The sequence below is a fragment of the Cherax quadricarinatus genome, chromosome 13 (genome assembly GCF_038502225.1).
Source record: "Cherax quadricarinatus isolate ZL_2023a chromosome 13, ASM3850222v1, whole genome shotgun sequence".
NCBI classification, from domain to species: Eukaryota; Metazoa; Arthropoda; class Malacostraca; order Decapoda; family Parastacidae; genus Cherax; species Cherax quadricarinatus.
This window is the reverse complement of record NC_091304.1, coordinates 24,584,711-24,602,500: the sequence shown is the minus strand read 5'-3', so window position 1 is coordinate 24,602,500 and position 17,790 is coordinate 24,584,711. Positions and strand designations below refer to the sequence as shown.

Genomic DNA, 17,790 nt, shown 5'->3' with positions numbered 1-17,790 from the left:
GTTTTGAAATTGGAATATTTTGAACTTTGTGTTGAATTGGCTAAATTACCAATTTCCGATCACTTTATTTTGTAGCTGAAACAGTTGACTTGGCGATTTCTTGTGCTTAATTGATAGAATAGAAGTAACACTAGCGAAATAGCTAAGAATTTTGTCGACCTGAATAATGTAATTGGCCTAAAATGGGAGTCAAAGTCGGTAAAATCACCGATGTGTAAATATCGCTGACACATCAAAATTTGTGAGAGCACAATTTCGTCAATTTTCCACCAAATTTCATACTTTTTGTTTTATTACCTTCAGAAAAAGATTCTCTACCATTTCAAAGGAAAAAATAATTTTTTTTTTTTTTTTTGAAAATTCTTGGACCCTGGTGCACACTATGAAATTTGGCCTGTGGACCCTGAAAGGGTTAAATGTCATGGCATATTACATGTGGGTGGGGTGGCCAGGTTGGCTACCTAACCTACCACACCTGACCTCTTGCAATAAATAACATTCACCTCTACCCCTACATTAAGATTACAAATATTTTAAGGTAAGTAATGAGTGTTCTGTGTGTGTAATTGACTTTTGATTGATTTTAATGACTAGTTCTACTGCTAATTTAACCCTTTCAGGGTCCAGAGGCCAATCTCAGTGACAGCAAGTATCTAAGAATTTTGAGAAAAAAAAAAAAAAAAAAATACAGAATTAAAGATATTTTTCTGTAAGTAATAAAACAAAAAAAAAATTCTGATCAGTACTTTCCAAGATACAGAGGAAAGAAGTTGACCCTCAATGACCAGGTGGCGGCAACATCCGCAACTTCCGTAAAGTTGCATCTTTTTTTATTTTACTCTTTTGGTCCTTTTTTCTTTTCTAACTTTGTTTTTTTTCTGGTAATGTTTGTGGCATGTGAGACCAACATAATGCATAATGTATATACGTACACTCGTTGCATTCAACACAATAACCGCACTAATATTCATCATTATTTTGTTTACAAAAATTTTTTACAACAAAAAACATGCAAAATGTTGTACATTAGTAATGTTCTATTATATATTTACATATGTACAGTCACTGAACATGTTCCTAGAAATGCTGCAGTCTGTGAAAGTCTTTGAAACAAGGTGTCATGCACAGTGGTGTCTTACTCATCTGTGGACCAGTATGATTTTATATTATGCTTATAGACATGAAGCATAAGCATTATTGTTGCAAAAAACAAATACATTTCAGCCACAGTCATCTCTTTTCACCGGTGGATGATGCACTTTGTCCTGGAACTGCTGAGTCAGCATCTTGGGTCCCAGACTCACTCTCAGTCTGGGTTGTGCTGCACGCTTGCATGCTTGTGGGATCACCACTACCTACTGATGCATGTGGTCTATCGATCCCAACTTTAGCCACATCGTCGTCACTTTCACTGTGTATTCCAGGTTTAGGGCCATGGGATGTATTCAGTCCCCTTGGAATTGCATATGGTATAGGGTACCATGTGGTACATTGTACCATATGGTACAGATACAGGGACCCCAATGGAAATAAGTCACTTTGTCTGACTTTTTTGGGTTATCCTAGGTTCTGTACACATATGCTATGTATGATAATCTATGTAACTATTTGTTTATGTCTGAATACAGTACATCCCAGGTTTTCGTAATTAATCCGTTCCAGAAGGTTGGCTGAAATCTGAAATGGCTGAAAACCGAAGGAATATTTCTCATAAGAAATAATGTAAATCCAATTAGTCCATTTCAGACACCCAAAAATATTATCAAAAAATACATTTTATAGAGAATAACTATTGTTTTACATACAGAAAACAATGAGAAATAAATATAAATGACTAATTTTAATGATTAACCCTTTCAGGGTCCGTCCCGTAGATCTACGGCTTTACGGTGAGTGTCCAAACCGTAGATCTACGCCATGAGCTCAGCTCACTCTGATAAACTGTGAGTGGTACATTTGGGCCTAGATATGAGAGAATACATCTATGTGGTATGTGTGCACCACATAAAACAGATCCTGCAGCACACTGTGTATAATGAGAGAAAAAAACTGAAATCATGATTTTTCGATTAAAACAGCAACTTTGCAGTGTTTTTTCGTATGTTTTTTATAGTTGTATTTGCGATTTCTTGGTCTCATTTGATAGAATGGAAGACATATTACAGAAATAGAGATGATTTTGATTGGTTTTAGCACTGGAAATGGCTTGAAACTGAGCTCAAAGTAGCGGAAATGTTAAATTTTTGCCGATATTCAAGAGTAAACAAACGACCTCACACATCTAATACACGTCAGCTGGTGGGTCTAATATACATTCACAAATATGGTAATGATATTTATACAATTATTACAGTATTGCATAACAGTAAATCTTCTATTTTTTGGTGTGAATAAAAATTCATTATGTGAATAAAAAATCAAAATGGAATTTATTTGTAAAGCCTCAAAACATAACTAATGAACAGAGGAAATGTTAGTTTAGTGCCAGGAATGCCTACATTGTTTATTCTGGACCCTATTTTGAAATTGGAATATTTTGAACTTTGTGTTAAATTGGCCAAATTAACAATTTCCGATCACTTTATTTTGTAGTTGAAACAGTTGACTTGGCGATTTCTTGTGCTCAATCGATAGAATAGAAGTAATACTAGTGAAATAGCTAAGAATTTGGTTGATTGGAATAATGTAATTGGCCTAAAATAGGAGTCAAAGTCGGCAAAATCGCCGATTCGTAAATATCGCTGACACATCAAAATTCGCGAGAGCATAATTTCGTAAATTTTCCACCAAATTTCGTACTTTTTGTTTTATTACCTTCACAAAAAGATTCTCTACGATTTCATAAGAAAAAATAACAAATTTTTTTTTTGAAAATTCTTGGACACTGGTGCGTGACTCCAGATTTGGGCCTTGGACCCTGAAAGGGTTAATGAACATTACATACCTTTATTGAAGACTCTTGCTGGTGAGTAGCATTTATTTATAGTCCCAGGCGGACTACATCCCAGGCGTATACCTAATGGCTGTAGCCAGTAGGTATACACTGTGGCCCACAGCCATATTATTACTATCAACATACCCAGGGCCGGATTACCACATAGGCAAACTAGGCATTTGCCTAGGGCCCCGCGCATTTGGGGGCCCCACGCATTTGGGGGCCCCGCGGTCCAAGGGGTTCAGGGGCTCATCCAAGACTGCGCACATGGTGCAAGTGCAAAGGGGTCCCTACCTAAAAAGTTCAAGTGTTTGGAGAGTAAAATTGATTTTTAAAAATTAAAAAGACACTTCAGAAAATTGAAATTGAAATGGCTACTTGTGCTAAACTCTATGCAGGCTTAGTGGAATTTGTAAGCTCACTTCGCAATGATGAAGCTTTTGAAATGTTTGAAGAGAAATCTAAACTGCTGGTGAAAGACTACAGTTACCGGGCTGATCATCAGCGGTCAAGGAAGAGGAAACGCAATTTTGAAGAGCCAGACAATGAAATTGTGTTGCTACCAAGGCAGAAATGTAAGACAGCTACATACTTCATCATTCTGGATTCACTGATTACAGAATTGGTGAAAAGAAAAGAAATCTACCAGAATCTCAATGACAAGTTTGGATTTCTGTTCAAAATTACTACTATGCCAGATGCAGAATTGAGAGAAGCTGCATTAAAGTTGCAACAACACCTTTCAGCAGATGTTCAGGACACATTTGTTGAAGAAATAGTTCATTTTTCTGGGTATATGAATCAGATTAAAGCTCCACCTGAAAAATGTGCACCCTCAGCTGCTTTGAAACATTTAAGAAATGCAGGTATCTCAGAAACCTTCCCTAATGTTGACATAGTGTATCGCCTTTACCTAACACTTCCAGCTACTAACTGTGAAGGAGAACGTTCATTTTCTGTTTTGAAAAGAGTGAAAAACCAGCTCCGTTCAACAATGAGCCAAGACAAATTGTATAACCTAGCCTTGTTGACCATTGAGTCTGATCTAACAAGAAATATTGATTTTCAGAATATAATTGATGATTTTGCCAATATGAAATCCAGAAAAAAGTTTATTTAAGAAGTGCCTGTGAATATAAACAATTCTTTACTTTCTTGAGTTTATATGAATTGATAGTCTTATGCATGATGCAATGATAACAATAATGGTCAGTGATTTATAAAGGGAATAATAGTGCTGTAGTGGTTATGCTGAATATAATAGGTACATGATGTCACTACTTTAATAGCCTAATCTAGTAATACTATGCTGTCTTGAGTTTATTCTCTTTAAAATGCATGATTTAACAAGATAGTTATAATGGCTGTTGGTAAATGGTTTTGGTTGTCTTGATGTACTTTCCCTATTAAATTTAATCTAAATAGCCAGAATGTATTTAATTAGACCTTAAACAGGCTCACACCGACACCCCCCCAAGCTGGAAGGGGTCGCTTCGCTTACCCGTAACTCAAAGGGGCCCCGCCAATCTGAATAGCCTAGGGCCCGGAGACTTCTTAATCTGGCCCTGAACATACCATGTTCACCGAGTTTAATAGTTTCTAACAACTACCTTTAAATGCCATCATAAGCAAAGGAAGAAGTAATGAATAATGCATGCCGAGAACTGTAAACAAAAGCCTAATGTATTAACCCTTAGACTGTTCAAACGTAGATCTACGTTTGCACGCGTAGTGCTCCGAACGTAGATCTACGTTCGATTTTACATTGTTTCTTATGTAAAAAAAAAGTTGATCTACGTTCGGAGCGCTATGCGCGCAAACGTAGATCTATGTTTGGACAGTTTAAGGGTTAAGGGCAGTTATTGGGCAAACACAGATTCATGCACGTTTTCTCTGAACCTGGACCAGAGAAAACGTATTGTTTTCCTTCCATCGACTCCACCTCTCGATAGCATGTAAACATTGCATGTTTATATGCTATGTAAAGTGTTTCTTATATAATTTTGAAGAAAATATCACAGATGAACTAATGAAAATGTCTATATTAACCTAAAATAAGACATTTAATGTGCCCAAAAGTGATTATTACTATGTACTGTATTAGTATTATAACTATGGCATTAAGACTAGAGGGTCACTCTTAGTGAACGAGTAACAAAGGCATGTTTATATGCTATGTAATGTGGTTCTTATATAATTCTGAAAAAAATATCATAGATGGATTAATGAAAATGCCTATATTAACCTAGAGAGAGAGTCACGAACATATGAGCGACCCAGGTGTACGCGTCTGTTGCCAACGGTTTCCGAGCAGATGTATGAAACCCATGGGGAAATTTTGCCGAAAAAAGTGCTCGAACTCCGAATTGTATGATTTCGGCACTGGCCAAAAACCAGGGGTCCATTGTAAACTTACTTGAGCGCATGTGGCGTCGTAAGTTTATTCAGGTATACACAAATACAGTTACGTACATTATCATACATAGCAGCATATGTGTGGAGAACCTAGGATAACCCAAGAAAGTCAAACAAAGTGACTAATTTCCATTAAGGTCCCTGTACCATATGGTACCTCTGTACCATATGGTACAATGTATCATATGACTCAAAACCATAGAATTCCTCTTCATGTCCACTTCCATCAGTGTTAGAACTATAAGTTGGGAAGAGGAGAGTCAGAATTCGCCGGGGAGCCTGAGCTTCCCTGCCACCAGGCATGATGAACAATGTACATATCGGGATGGCGTTCCCACAATACAATGCGGGTGCCCCGATTTTTTTGTTTACTGCACACACTGACCACGCAGACCCCATTCACTTAGATGTAGGTCTACCAGCCTTATCGCTCTAAATTTGAAGCCGCTTGAATTTTGGCGTAGATCTACGGCTTGGACCCTGGCTTCAAAGCCCTAGATCTATGGGACGGACCCTGAAAGGGTTAATATATGTTAGTGTAAACTTGTTATCTGGCATTTATATGCATTTCTTCTTCTTTCTTTCAACAAATTGGCCATTTCCCACTGAGGCAGGGTGGCCCAAAAAGAAAAACAAAAGTTTTTCTTTTTAATTTTAGTAATGTATACAGGAGAAGGGGTCACTAGCCTCTTGCTCCCGGCATTTTAGAAGCTTCTTACGACATGCATGGTTTACGGAGGAAGAATTCTGTTCCACTTCCCCATGGAGATAAGAGGAAATAAACAAGAACAAGAACTAGAAAGAAAATAGAAGAAAACCCAGAGGGGTGTGTATACATATGCTTGTACATGCATGTGTAGTGTGACCTAAGTGTAAGTAGAAGTAGCAAGCCGTACCTGAAATCTTGCATGCTTATGAGACAAAAAAAAGACATCAGCAATCCTACCATCATGTAAAACAATTACAGGCCTTCATTTTACACTCACTTGGCAGGACGGTAGTACCTCCCTGGGTAGCTGCTGTCTACCAGCCTACTACCTAGATTATATGCATTTATAAGTGGAAAAAAATGCATTCTGCCTGGAACCTAACCTGCTGAATATGTGGGGCCCTACTGTGCCTGATAAAGGCAGTCTTGTAAAGTTTGTGCACCTGTTCGATCCATTTTAATCAGAAATTAAATGAGGTTGACAGACTTAATTCAAGTTGTTGAAATTACAAACAATAAAAAATGAATTTATTATTAGGTGAATATTTCCCAGTTTTAAAATAAAAAAATACAAACCTGACATAATCTTGACAAAAGCAGTTCAGCATTGGGCCTGGAAAAATTTGTAAACAGTTGAGGTGCTATGTTTACAATCATCTCTAAAACTCGTAAGAGAGCCAAGGCCAAATCAAAACATGTGGCACAAATTCGGAGCTGTCTCGAATCTATAAACACACGTTCAGGACGGTTTGAGGCATTCTGGATCTGTGGAGAAATTTTTAAGCCATTGACCAATTTTTATAATAACACAAAGATGTACTTGAGCAATAATTCATATGAAATAAAGTATGGTAATACAGTGGACCCCCGCATAACGATTACCTCCGAATGCGGCCAATTATGTAAGTGTATTTATGTAAGTGCATTTGTACGTGTATGTTTGGGGGTCTGAAATGGACTAATCTACTTCACAATATTTCTTATGGGAACAAATTCGGTCAGTACTGGCACCTGAACATACTTCTGGAGTGAAAAAATATCGTTAACCGGGGGTCCACTGTATATAAAAAAAATAAAAACTTAACAATTCCATAACTATTCTAGTGAATTAATTATACAACTGTCAAGTTCTTTTAATAGTGTCTTTAGAACCTTCGATGCTGCAAAGTTCTTTCTGATCAGCTGTAAGTATTCTGCAAGGCCATTTTACTGTCAGTATCTTTACTGTAATTACCCATTTGTAACTACAGGAGCAGAACTATGCATGTGGTTGCAGAACTTTTTACTACTTCTAGTAACTTATTTCATTATTCTACCATTCTGTTTATGAATAACTTCTTAACTTTCTTTCTGCACCTCCTCTTCGTAGTGTATAACTATGGCCTCTTGTTCTTTCAGTTTATAGTGTCTAGAAATATTCTTTATCTCTTCTTGCACATCCTTTTATAATCTTAAATAAAGTTATCATATCTCCTTTTTAACACTGATCAGTTAAAGAGTATATCTAACGCTTCCAACTTTTGTTTATAACTCTCATTTGGAAAGTTCTAGCCTGACCATTCATATCTAGATTTTTGTGCAACCTATGCATCTGTGAGACACACTAGTCTTATTGTGAAAAAAGACACTTATATACAGTTCAGGACGTTTATTAGAGGAAACGGTTCGCCATGAGTGGCTTCTTCAGTCTTAATGAAGGACTAAAGAAACTACTTGTGGTGAAAAGTTTCCTATAATAAAAATCCTGAACTGCACATAAGTGCCTTTTTCACATCTTGTCAGTATCACCAAGGCCACATCACATCTGGCTGTCAGCATCATACTGGAAAACACTCTCTAAACATGAAATGATAAAATAAAAACAAAATTTACCCTTATTCCCAAATTACTAAATTTTTTTTTTTTTTTTTTCAACAAGTTGGTCGTCTCCCACCGAGGCAGGGTGACCCAAAAAAGAAAGAAAATCCCCAAAAAGAAAATACTTTCATCATCATTCAACACTTTCACCACACTCACACATTATCACTGCCTTTGCAGAGGTGCTCAGAATACAACAGTTTAGAAGCATATACGTATAAAGATACACAACATATCCCTCCAAACTGCCAATATCCCAAACCCCTCCTTTAAAGTGCAGGCATTGTACTTCCCATTTCCAGGACTCAAGTCCGACTATAAGAAAATAACCAGTTTCCCTGAATCCCTTCACTAAATATTACCCTGCTCACACTCCAACAGATCGTCAGGTCCCAAGTATCATTCGTCTCCATTCACTCCTATCTAACACGCTCATGCACGCTTGCTGGAAGTCCAAGCCCCTCGAGCACAAAACCTCCTTTACCCCCTCTTTCCAACCCTTTTGAGGACGACCCCTACCCCTCTTTCCTTCCCCTATAGATTTATATGCTTTCCATGTCATTCTACTTTGATCCATTCTCTCTAAATGACCAAACCACCTCAACAACCCCTCTTCTGCCCTCTGACTAATGCTTTTATTAACTCCACACCTTCTTCTAATTTCCACACTCCGAATTTTCTGCATAATATTTACACCACACATTGCCCTTAGACAGGACATCTCCACTGCCTCCAACCGTCTCCTCGCTGCTGCATTTACCACCCAAGCTTCACATCTATATAAGAGTGTTGGTACTACTATACTTTCATACATTCCCTTCTTTGCCTCCATAGATAACGTTTTTTGACTCCACATATACCTCAATGCACCACTCACCCTTTTTCCCTCATCAATTCTATGATTAACCTCATCCTTCATAAATCCATCTGCCGACACGTCAACTCCCAAGTATCTGAAAACATTCACTTCTTCCATACTCCTCCTCCCCAATTTGATATCCAATTTTTCTTTATCTAAATCATTTGATACCCTCATCACCTTACTCTTTTCTATGTTCACTTTCAACTTTCTACCTTTACACACATTCTCAAACTCATCCACTAACCTTTGCAATTTTTCTTTAGAATCTCCCATAAGCACAGTATCATCAGCAAAAAGTAACTGTGTCAATTCCCATTTTGAATTTGATTCCCCATAATTTAATCCCACCCCTCTCCCGAACACCCTAGCATTTACTTCTTTTACAACCCCATCTATAAATATATTAAACAACCATGGTGACATTACACATCCCTGTCTAAGACCTACTTTTACCAGGAAGTATTCTCCCTCTCTTCTACACACCCTAACCTGAGCCTCACTATCCTCATAAAAGCTCTTTACAGCATTTAGTAACTTACCACCTATTCCATAAACTTGCAACATCTGCCACATTGCTCCTCTATCCACTCTATCATATGCCTTTTCTAAATCCATAAATGCAATAAAAACTTCCCTACCTTTATCTAAATACTGTTCACATATATGCTTCAATGTAAACACTTGATCTACACATCCCCTACCCACTCTGAAGCCTCCTTGCTCATCCGCAATTCTACATTCTGTCTTACCTCTAATTCTTTCAATTATAACTCTACCGTATACTTTTCCTGGTATACTCAGTAAACTCATTCCTCTATAATTTTTACAATCTCTTTTGTCCCCTTTCCCTTTATATAAAGGGACTATACATGCTCTCCGCCAATCCCTAGGTACCTTCCCCTCTTTCATACATTTATTAAACAAAAGTACCAACCACTCCAACACTATATGCCCCCCTGCTTTTAACATTTCTGTCATGATCCCATCAGTTCCAGCTGCTTTACCCCCTTTCATTCTACGTAATGCCTCACGTACCTCCACCACACTTACATTCTGCTCTTCTTCACTCCTAAAAGATGGTATACCTTCCTGGCCAGTGCATGAAATTACCGCCTCCCTTTCTTCCTCAACATTTAAAAGTTCCTCAAAATATTCTCGCCATCTACCTAATACCTCCCTCTCCCCATCTACTAACTCCCCTACTCTGTTTTTAATGGACAAATCCATACTTTCCCTAGGCTTTCTTAACTTGTTTAACTCACTCCAAAATTTTTTCTTATTTTCATTAAAATTTCTTGACAGTGCCTCTCCCACTCTTTCATCTGCTCTCCTTTTGCACTCTCTCACCACTCTCTTCACCTTTCTTTTACTCTCCATATACACTGCTCTTCTTATAACACTTCTGCTTTGTAAAAACCTCTCGTAAGCTACCTTTTTCTCTTTTATCACACCCTTTACTTCATCATTCCACCAATCACTCCTCTTTCCTCCTGCCCCCACCCTCCTATAACCACAAACTTCTGCCCCACATTCTAATACTGCATTTTTAAAACTATTCCAACCCTCTTCAACCCCCCCACTAATCTTTGCACTAGCCCACCTTTCTGCCAATAGTCGCTTATATCTCATCCTAACTTCCTCCTCCCTTAGTTTATACACTTTCACCTCCCTCTTACTTGTTGTTGCCACCTTCCTATTTTCCCATCTACCTCTTATTCTAACTGTAGCTACAACTAAATAATGATCTGATATATCAGTTGCCCCTCTATAAACATGTACATCCTGGAGCCTACCCATCAACCTTTTATCCACCAATACATAATCTAACAAACTACTTTCATTACGTGCTACATCATACCTTGTATATTTATTTATCCTCTTTTTCATAAAATATGTATTACTTATTACCAAATTTCTTTCTACACATAGCTCAATTAAAGGCTCCCCATTTACATTTACCCCTGGCACCCCAAATTTACCTACTACTCCCTCCATAACATTTTTACCCACTTTAGCATTGAAATCCCCAACCACCATTACTCTCACACTAGATTCAAAACTACCCACGCATTCACTCAACATTTCCCAGAATCTCTCTCTCTCCTCTACACTTCTCTCTTCTCCAGGTGCATATACGCTTACTATAACCCACTTTTCACATCCAATCTTTATTTTACTCTACATAATCCTTGAATTTATGCATTTGTAGTCCCTCTTTTCCTGCCATAGCTTATCCTTCAACATTATTGCTACTCCTTCTTTAGCTCTAACTCTATTTGAAACCCCTGACCAAATCCCATTTATTCCTCTCCATTGAAACTCTCCCACCCCCTTCAGCTTTGTTTCACTTAAAGCCAGGACATCCAGTTTCTTCTCATTCATAACATCCACAATCATCTCTTTCTTATCATTTGCACAACATCCACACACATTCAGACTTCCCACTTTGACAATTTTCTTCTTCTTATTCTTTTTAGTAATCTTTACAGGAAAACGGGTTACTATCAGTATCTCACCTCCTGCAGCATTCCAATAAACTCTGAAAAGGCCCAGTTGAGCTGATTAAGTAGGGAGTTTAGGAAGGGTGTTGCCACATCTAAAGAACTCTCCAGCACTTCCACCACGTGCCTTTGGAAAACTGGCGAAGGGCAGGGAGCTGTAGAAATTAAAATAATATAATATTATTCAATAATAACAAGTTTATAATACAGTGGAACCTCGGTTTTCGTATGCCCTAGTCTGTATGTAAAACTATAGTTATTCTCTATAAAATGTATCTTTTGTTAATGTATTTGGGTGTCTGGAACAGATTAATTGGATTTACATTATTTCTAATGGGAAATATCAACAAAAAATACATTTTATAGAGAATAACTATAATTTTACATACAAACTAGGGCACACGAACACCGAGGTTCCACTCTACTGTCATGAAAAAAAGAATGTAAAAATTTATTAGCAAATGCTGCAATTTAAGTAATGATAATGGAGAATATGCAAGAAATCACTATGAACAATTCTGATTGGATGAACAATATTTAAAACCACTATGTTTTATGTATAAAATATCTAATACTATCTATTTAAAATATAGCCCAGAAAGTACAGATCAAAATATGGAGCATTACAAAATTAATGGCAGACACTGATACCAAAAACAAAGCTAAATAAAGAACAAAGATCTAATGGTAAAATATTCCTTGTAATCACGAATAATAATAGGAGATGGCTGGTGATATAAATATATGTTGCCAATATGTACATAGCACTGAAGCATATGTAATAAAATTTACTGCAAAATAAAGTTCATAATATTTTTCAAAAGCAAAGGACACTGATCACATATAAATAAAACCACCTAGAAATTCTCTGATGGCTTCATGAACCTAAGAACCCTTTTGAGATTAAAGGCAAAGACAAAGGTATTGGCATGAATCTCTGTCACCCTTTCATGAAGATGAGGCTCCACCTGGCCTTAGAAGAAAAATAAAGATAAATATCAGGCAGAATGCAGTGGGGTCAGTATATCAAGGAAAAAAATGCTAGTAATCACTGCAAGAACAATTTTAAGGATGAGAGGTGTGGTAGCCCAGCAAGTAGCAGTGCTGTCGAAGAGCCAGCAATAAAAAAATGTACAACCCCTTAACTCCCTCATGGTGGGTCATTTGCAACTGACTGAAAATAACTTGTATACTGTGATAAAAGATTGACTAAAAATAAAGAAAAAGTTATACAAGTTGGCCATCACTAATCCAGCAATCAGTAATCCAGCACTAATTTCGGTTAGCATAATTTCAAATTTCTGGGGTTGCCACACCAACCTGCCACTACTGTTTGGTGGCGCTACTTGCTGCATAAGTCATTCCAATTTCTTTTTCTCCATTTATTGTTATAACCTGCTCACTTTTAGCCCTAGCCATGGTTCCAATGAATAAAAGAAATACTTCTCATTGTGTAAAGCACATACACTGTGCATTGTCCATAAAAGATAAAGTGGCTTTGAAGCCACTGTTGGTCGCCATGAGCTCAGCTCACTCAGATAAGCTGTGACCAGTAAATTTGGGCCTACATATGAGAGAATAGGTCTGTGTGGTAAGTGTACACTATATAAAAAAATCCTGGACCATGCAGTGCAAGAGAAAGAAACTGTGACCATGTTTATGGTGTAAACACGACTTTGCGGTGTATTTTCATATGGCTTGTATGGTTGTATTCTCGTTTTTGGTCTCATCTGATAGAATGGAAGATATATTACAGAAATAGATATAATTTTGATTGGTTTTACACTGGAAAGTACCTTAAAATTGAGCTCAAATTAGTGGAAATGTTTGCTTTTTGGCAATGCTCAAGAGTAAACAAATGACGTCACCATCCAATACGTGTCCAACTGGCTGGTCTAATTCGCAGTCACAAATGGGATGACATTATTTATACAATTATTACAATAAGCAGTAGTCTGCATAACAGTAAATCTTCTATTTGTTGTGTGAATAAGAATTCAAAATGGAAAGCAAATATAATATAAGAGGGGCCTGGAGACATGATTAAATTTGGGCCTACATAGCAGAGAATAGGTCTGTGTGGTAAGTGTACACTATATAAAAAAATGTTGCAGCACCCAGTGCATAATGAGAAAAAAAGGCGACTCTGGTTTTGGTGTAAAACAGCGACTTTTGCAGTGTATTTTCATATGGTTTGTATGGTTGTATTCTCGTTTTTTTTGGTCTCATTTGATAGATTGGAAGATATAATACAGAAATAGATATAATTCTGATTGGATTTTCACACTGGAAAGTATCTTAAAATTGAGCTTGAATTAGCGGAAATGTTAAATTTTTGCCGATGCTCAAGAGTAAACAAATGATGTCACAGTCCAATACATGTCCAACTGGACGGTCTAATATTTAGTTACGAATGGGTTGACATTATTTATACAATAACTACAATAATGCAGTAGTCTGCATAACAGTAAATCTATTTTTTGTGTGAGTAAAAATTCAAAATGGAAAGCAAGCATAATATAAGAGGGGCCTGGAGACGTGCTAGGAATGTTTGCATTATTTATTTTGGACCCTGTTTTGAAATTGGCATCTTTTGAAATTTGTGTGAAATTGGCCAAATTACCAATTTCTGACCACTTTACTGGGAAGTTGAAATAGGTGAAAGGGCAGTTTCTTGTACTCAATCGACAGAATAGAAGGAATACTAGCAAAATCGCTATGGGTTTGGTAGACTGGAATAATTGACTGGGCCAAAAATAGGGCATAAAGTGGGTGAAATCAGTGATGCGTAAATATCGCTGTTGGGTTAATCTAACCTAACCACTCTGTAATCAAGTAAAACCACTAATCAGGCATCCTACAAGCAAGTCCCAATGATGCCGGATTAGTGATGGCCGACCTGTACATGAGGTATGAGAATTTGTAACAACATATATGCTTATATTACTAAATGCTTTAAGTGAAACAAAGCTAAGGGGGGGTGGGAGAGTTTCAGTGGGGAGAAATAAATGAAATTAGGTCTGCAGGCAGGAGGTTGATAGATAGCAACCGCCCAAGGAGGTACTACCGTCCTGCCAAGTGAGTATAAAACGAAAATCTGTAACTGTTTTACATGATGGTAGGATTGCTGGTGTCTTTTGTCTGTCTCATAAATATGCAAGATTACAGGTACGTCTTGCTACTTCTACTTACACATAGATCACACTACACATACATGTACAAGCATATACAGTGGACCCCCGGTTAACGATTTTAATCCGTGCAAGAGGGGTAATTGTTATGCGAAATAATCGTTATGTGAATGAATTTTCCCCATAAGAAATAATGGAAATAAAATTAATCCGTGCAAGACACCCAAAAGTATGAAAAAAAAAAATTTTACTACATGAAATATACATTTTCCCACACACAAAGAGAAGGATACATGCACAATAGTAGAGTAGTACATGCACAGTATATATTGTGCATGTACTAGTCTACTAAATGAAGAATAAATGACACTTACCTTTATTGAAGATGCAGCAATGACTGATGAGACACTGTGTCCTGGGAGTGCCTTTTCCTCCTGAGTACTGTAGGTCCTGTTTGGCATTTTCTTCCAGAACAGGCCTTATCACACTGTGTATGCCACTACGATTCTTAAATCTCTCAAACCAACCTTTGCTGGCTTTAAATTCACCAATATGAGCACTAGTTCCAGGCATTTTTCCCTGTTCACCTGGGTGTTAATCGACTTGTGTGGGTTGCATCCTGGGAGACAAGATTAAGGACCCCAATGGAAATAAGTTAGACAGTCTTCGATGACACTGACTTTTTTGGGTTATCCTGGGTGGCAAATCCTCTGGGGTTAATTGTTTCTTGGTATTCTCAATAAGCCACACCAACAACGGTGCTACAGCAGCAGCAGCAGCTGACAGTGCAGCAGCAGCAGCAGCTGACAGTGCAGCAGCAGCAGCAGCTGACAGTGCAGCAGCAGCAGCAGCTGACAGTGCAGCAGCAGCAGCAGCTGTACCACCAATAGTAGCGATGGTTGATTGGGGTTTATTATACAACCTGGCCAGCTCGGAGACATGCACTCCACTTTCATACTTATCAATGATCTTTTTCTTCATCTCTATTGTAATTCTCACCCTTATTGCTGTAGGGTTGGCACTAGAAGCTTTCTTGGGGCCCATGGTCACTTATTTTCCAGAAAAAGCACCGAAAACACTGTATTTTATCTATTTCCTCTTATCTCCATGGGGAAATGGAACAGAATTCTTCCTCCGTAAGCCATGCGTGTTGTAAGAGGCGACTAAAATGCCGGAGCAAGGGGCTAGTAACCCCTTCTCCTGTATACAGTGGACCCCCGCATAACGATGGCATCGCATAGCGATTTTTCCGCATAACGATTACTTTTATCGCAAAATTTTTGCCCCGCATACCGATTAAAAACCCGCGGTGCCGATTTTTCGTCCGAGCGCGTCAATGTGCCCTCACATGTGCGGCCGTCCATTGTTTACCAGCCAGCCTCCGCGGTAACATCCAAGCATACACTCGGAATATTTCGTATTATTACAGTGTTTTCGGTGCTGTTTGTGGAAAATAAGTGACCATGGGCCCCAAGAAAGCTTCTAGTGCCAACCCTGTGGTAAAAAGGGTGGGAATTAGTATGGAAATTAAGAAAGATTTTGAAGGGTTTGGGGCTAACCCTGAGAAGCCTATGCCAGTTGTGGAATCCATTGTGCCTACTTCAAAGATTAAGGGGAAATGTGTGCAGAGTGGGTTGAACTGCAAACCTTTATAGATGAAAATCACCCTGACACAGCTGTTGCAAGCCGCCGTGCTTGTGACTATTTCAATGACAATGTTATGGCCCATTTTAGGAAAGTCTTAAGGAAGGCAGGGAGGTACAGAGCTCTATGGACAGATTTGTTGTGCGACAGAGGTCCAGTGACTCTCAAGCTGGTCCTAGTGGCATTAAAAGAAGAAGGGAAGTAACCCCAGAAAGGACTTGCTACCTCAAGTCCTAATGGAAGGATTCCCCTTCTTCTAAACAGTAAGAAGATAATGCTCTCCCCTCCTCCCATCCCATCAATCATCACCAGATCTTCAATAAAAGTAAGTGTCATGTAATTGTGCATGCCTTTTTCAGTTTGTGTGTATTAAAATTAACATTTCATGTGGTAAAAAAAAAAATTTTTTCTCATACTTTTGGGGCGTCTTGCACGGATTAATTTTATTTCCATTATTTCTTATGGGGAAAATTGATTCGCATAACGATTATTTCGCATAACGATGAGCCCTCTTGCACGGATTAAAATCGTTAACCGGGGGTCCACTGTATATTACTAAATCTGAAATGAGAAACTTTCGTTTTTCCTTTTGGGCCACCCCACCTCGGTGGGATACGGCTGGTACATTGAAAGAAAGAAGATGTATGCTTATATTACTAAATGCTTTAAGTGAAACAAAGCTGAGGGGGTAGGAGAGTTTCAGTGGGGTGAAATAAATGAGATTAGGTCTGTAGGTAGTAGGTTGGTAGAAAGCAACCACCCAAGGAGGTACAACTGCCCTGCCAAGTGAGTGTAAAATGGAAACCTGTAATTGTTTTACATGATGGTAGGATTGCTGGTGTCTTTTTTCTGTCTCATAAATATGCAAGATTTCAGGTACGTCTTGCTACTTCTTCTTACACTTAGGTCACACTACACATACATGTACAAGCGCATATATATACACACACACACCCTTCTGGGTTTTCTTCTATTTTCTTACTAGTTCTTGTTCTTGTTTATTTCCTGTTATCTCAATGGGGAAGTGGAACAGAATTATTCTTCTGTAAGCTGAGTGTGTTGTAAGAGGCGACTAGAATGCTGGGAGCAAGGGGCTAGTAACCCCTTCTCCTGTATAAATTACTAAATTTAAAAAGGGAAACATCTGTTTTTCTTTTTGGGCCACCCTGCCTTGGTGGGACACGGCCAGTTTGTTGAAAGAAAAGAAAGAAGAGGTCTGGGGTTTCAAATAGAGTTAGAGCTAAAGAAGGAGTAGCAATAATGTTGAAGGATAAGTTATGGCAGGGAAAGAGAGAATATAAATGTATTAATTCAAGGACTATGTGGAGTAAACTAAGGGTTGGATGTGACAAGTGGGTTATAGTAAGCATTTATGCACTTGGAGAAGAGAGAAGTGTAGAGGAGAGAGAGAGATTTTGGGAAATGTTGAGTGAGTGTGTGGGGAGTTTTGAACCAAGGAAGAGAGTACTTGTGGTTGGGGATCTCAATGCTAATGTGGGTAAAAATGTTGTGGAGGGAGTAGTAGGTAAATCTAGGGTGCCAGGGGTAAATGAAAATGAGGAGCCTTTAATTGAGCTATGTGTAGAAAGAGGTTTGGTAATAATACATATTTTATGAAAAAGAGGATAAATAAGTATAAAAGGTATGATATAGCATGCAATGAAAGTAGTTTGTTAGACTATGTATTGGTGGATAAAAGGCTGATAGGTAGGCTTCAGGATGTACATGTTTATAGA

At 38.1% G+C, this 17,790-nt stretch overlaps 1 protein-coding gene across 4 annotated transcripts in view; it reads right to left on the bottom strand.

Annotated features, from left to right (window-relative positions):
• LOC128688516 (Kip1 ubiquitination-promoting complex subunit 1) overlaps positions 1 to 17,790 on the bottom strand; it is a 152,971-nt gene that overhangs the window by 51,408 nt on the left and 83,773 nt on the right. For all 4 annotated transcript variants that reach the window (XM_070084592.1, XM_070084590.1, XM_070084593.1 and 1 more), the window contains exons 20-21: positions 11,295 to 11,434; positions 6,636 to 6,824 (exon numbers count right to left, since the gene is read on the bottom strand). In XM_070084592.1, coding sequence (XP_069940693.1) covers positions 6,636 to 6,824; positions 11,295 to 11,434 — 329 coding nt within the window. The remainder of the gene's footprint in view (positions 1 to 6,635; positions 6,825 to 11,294; positions 11,435 to 17,790) is intronic.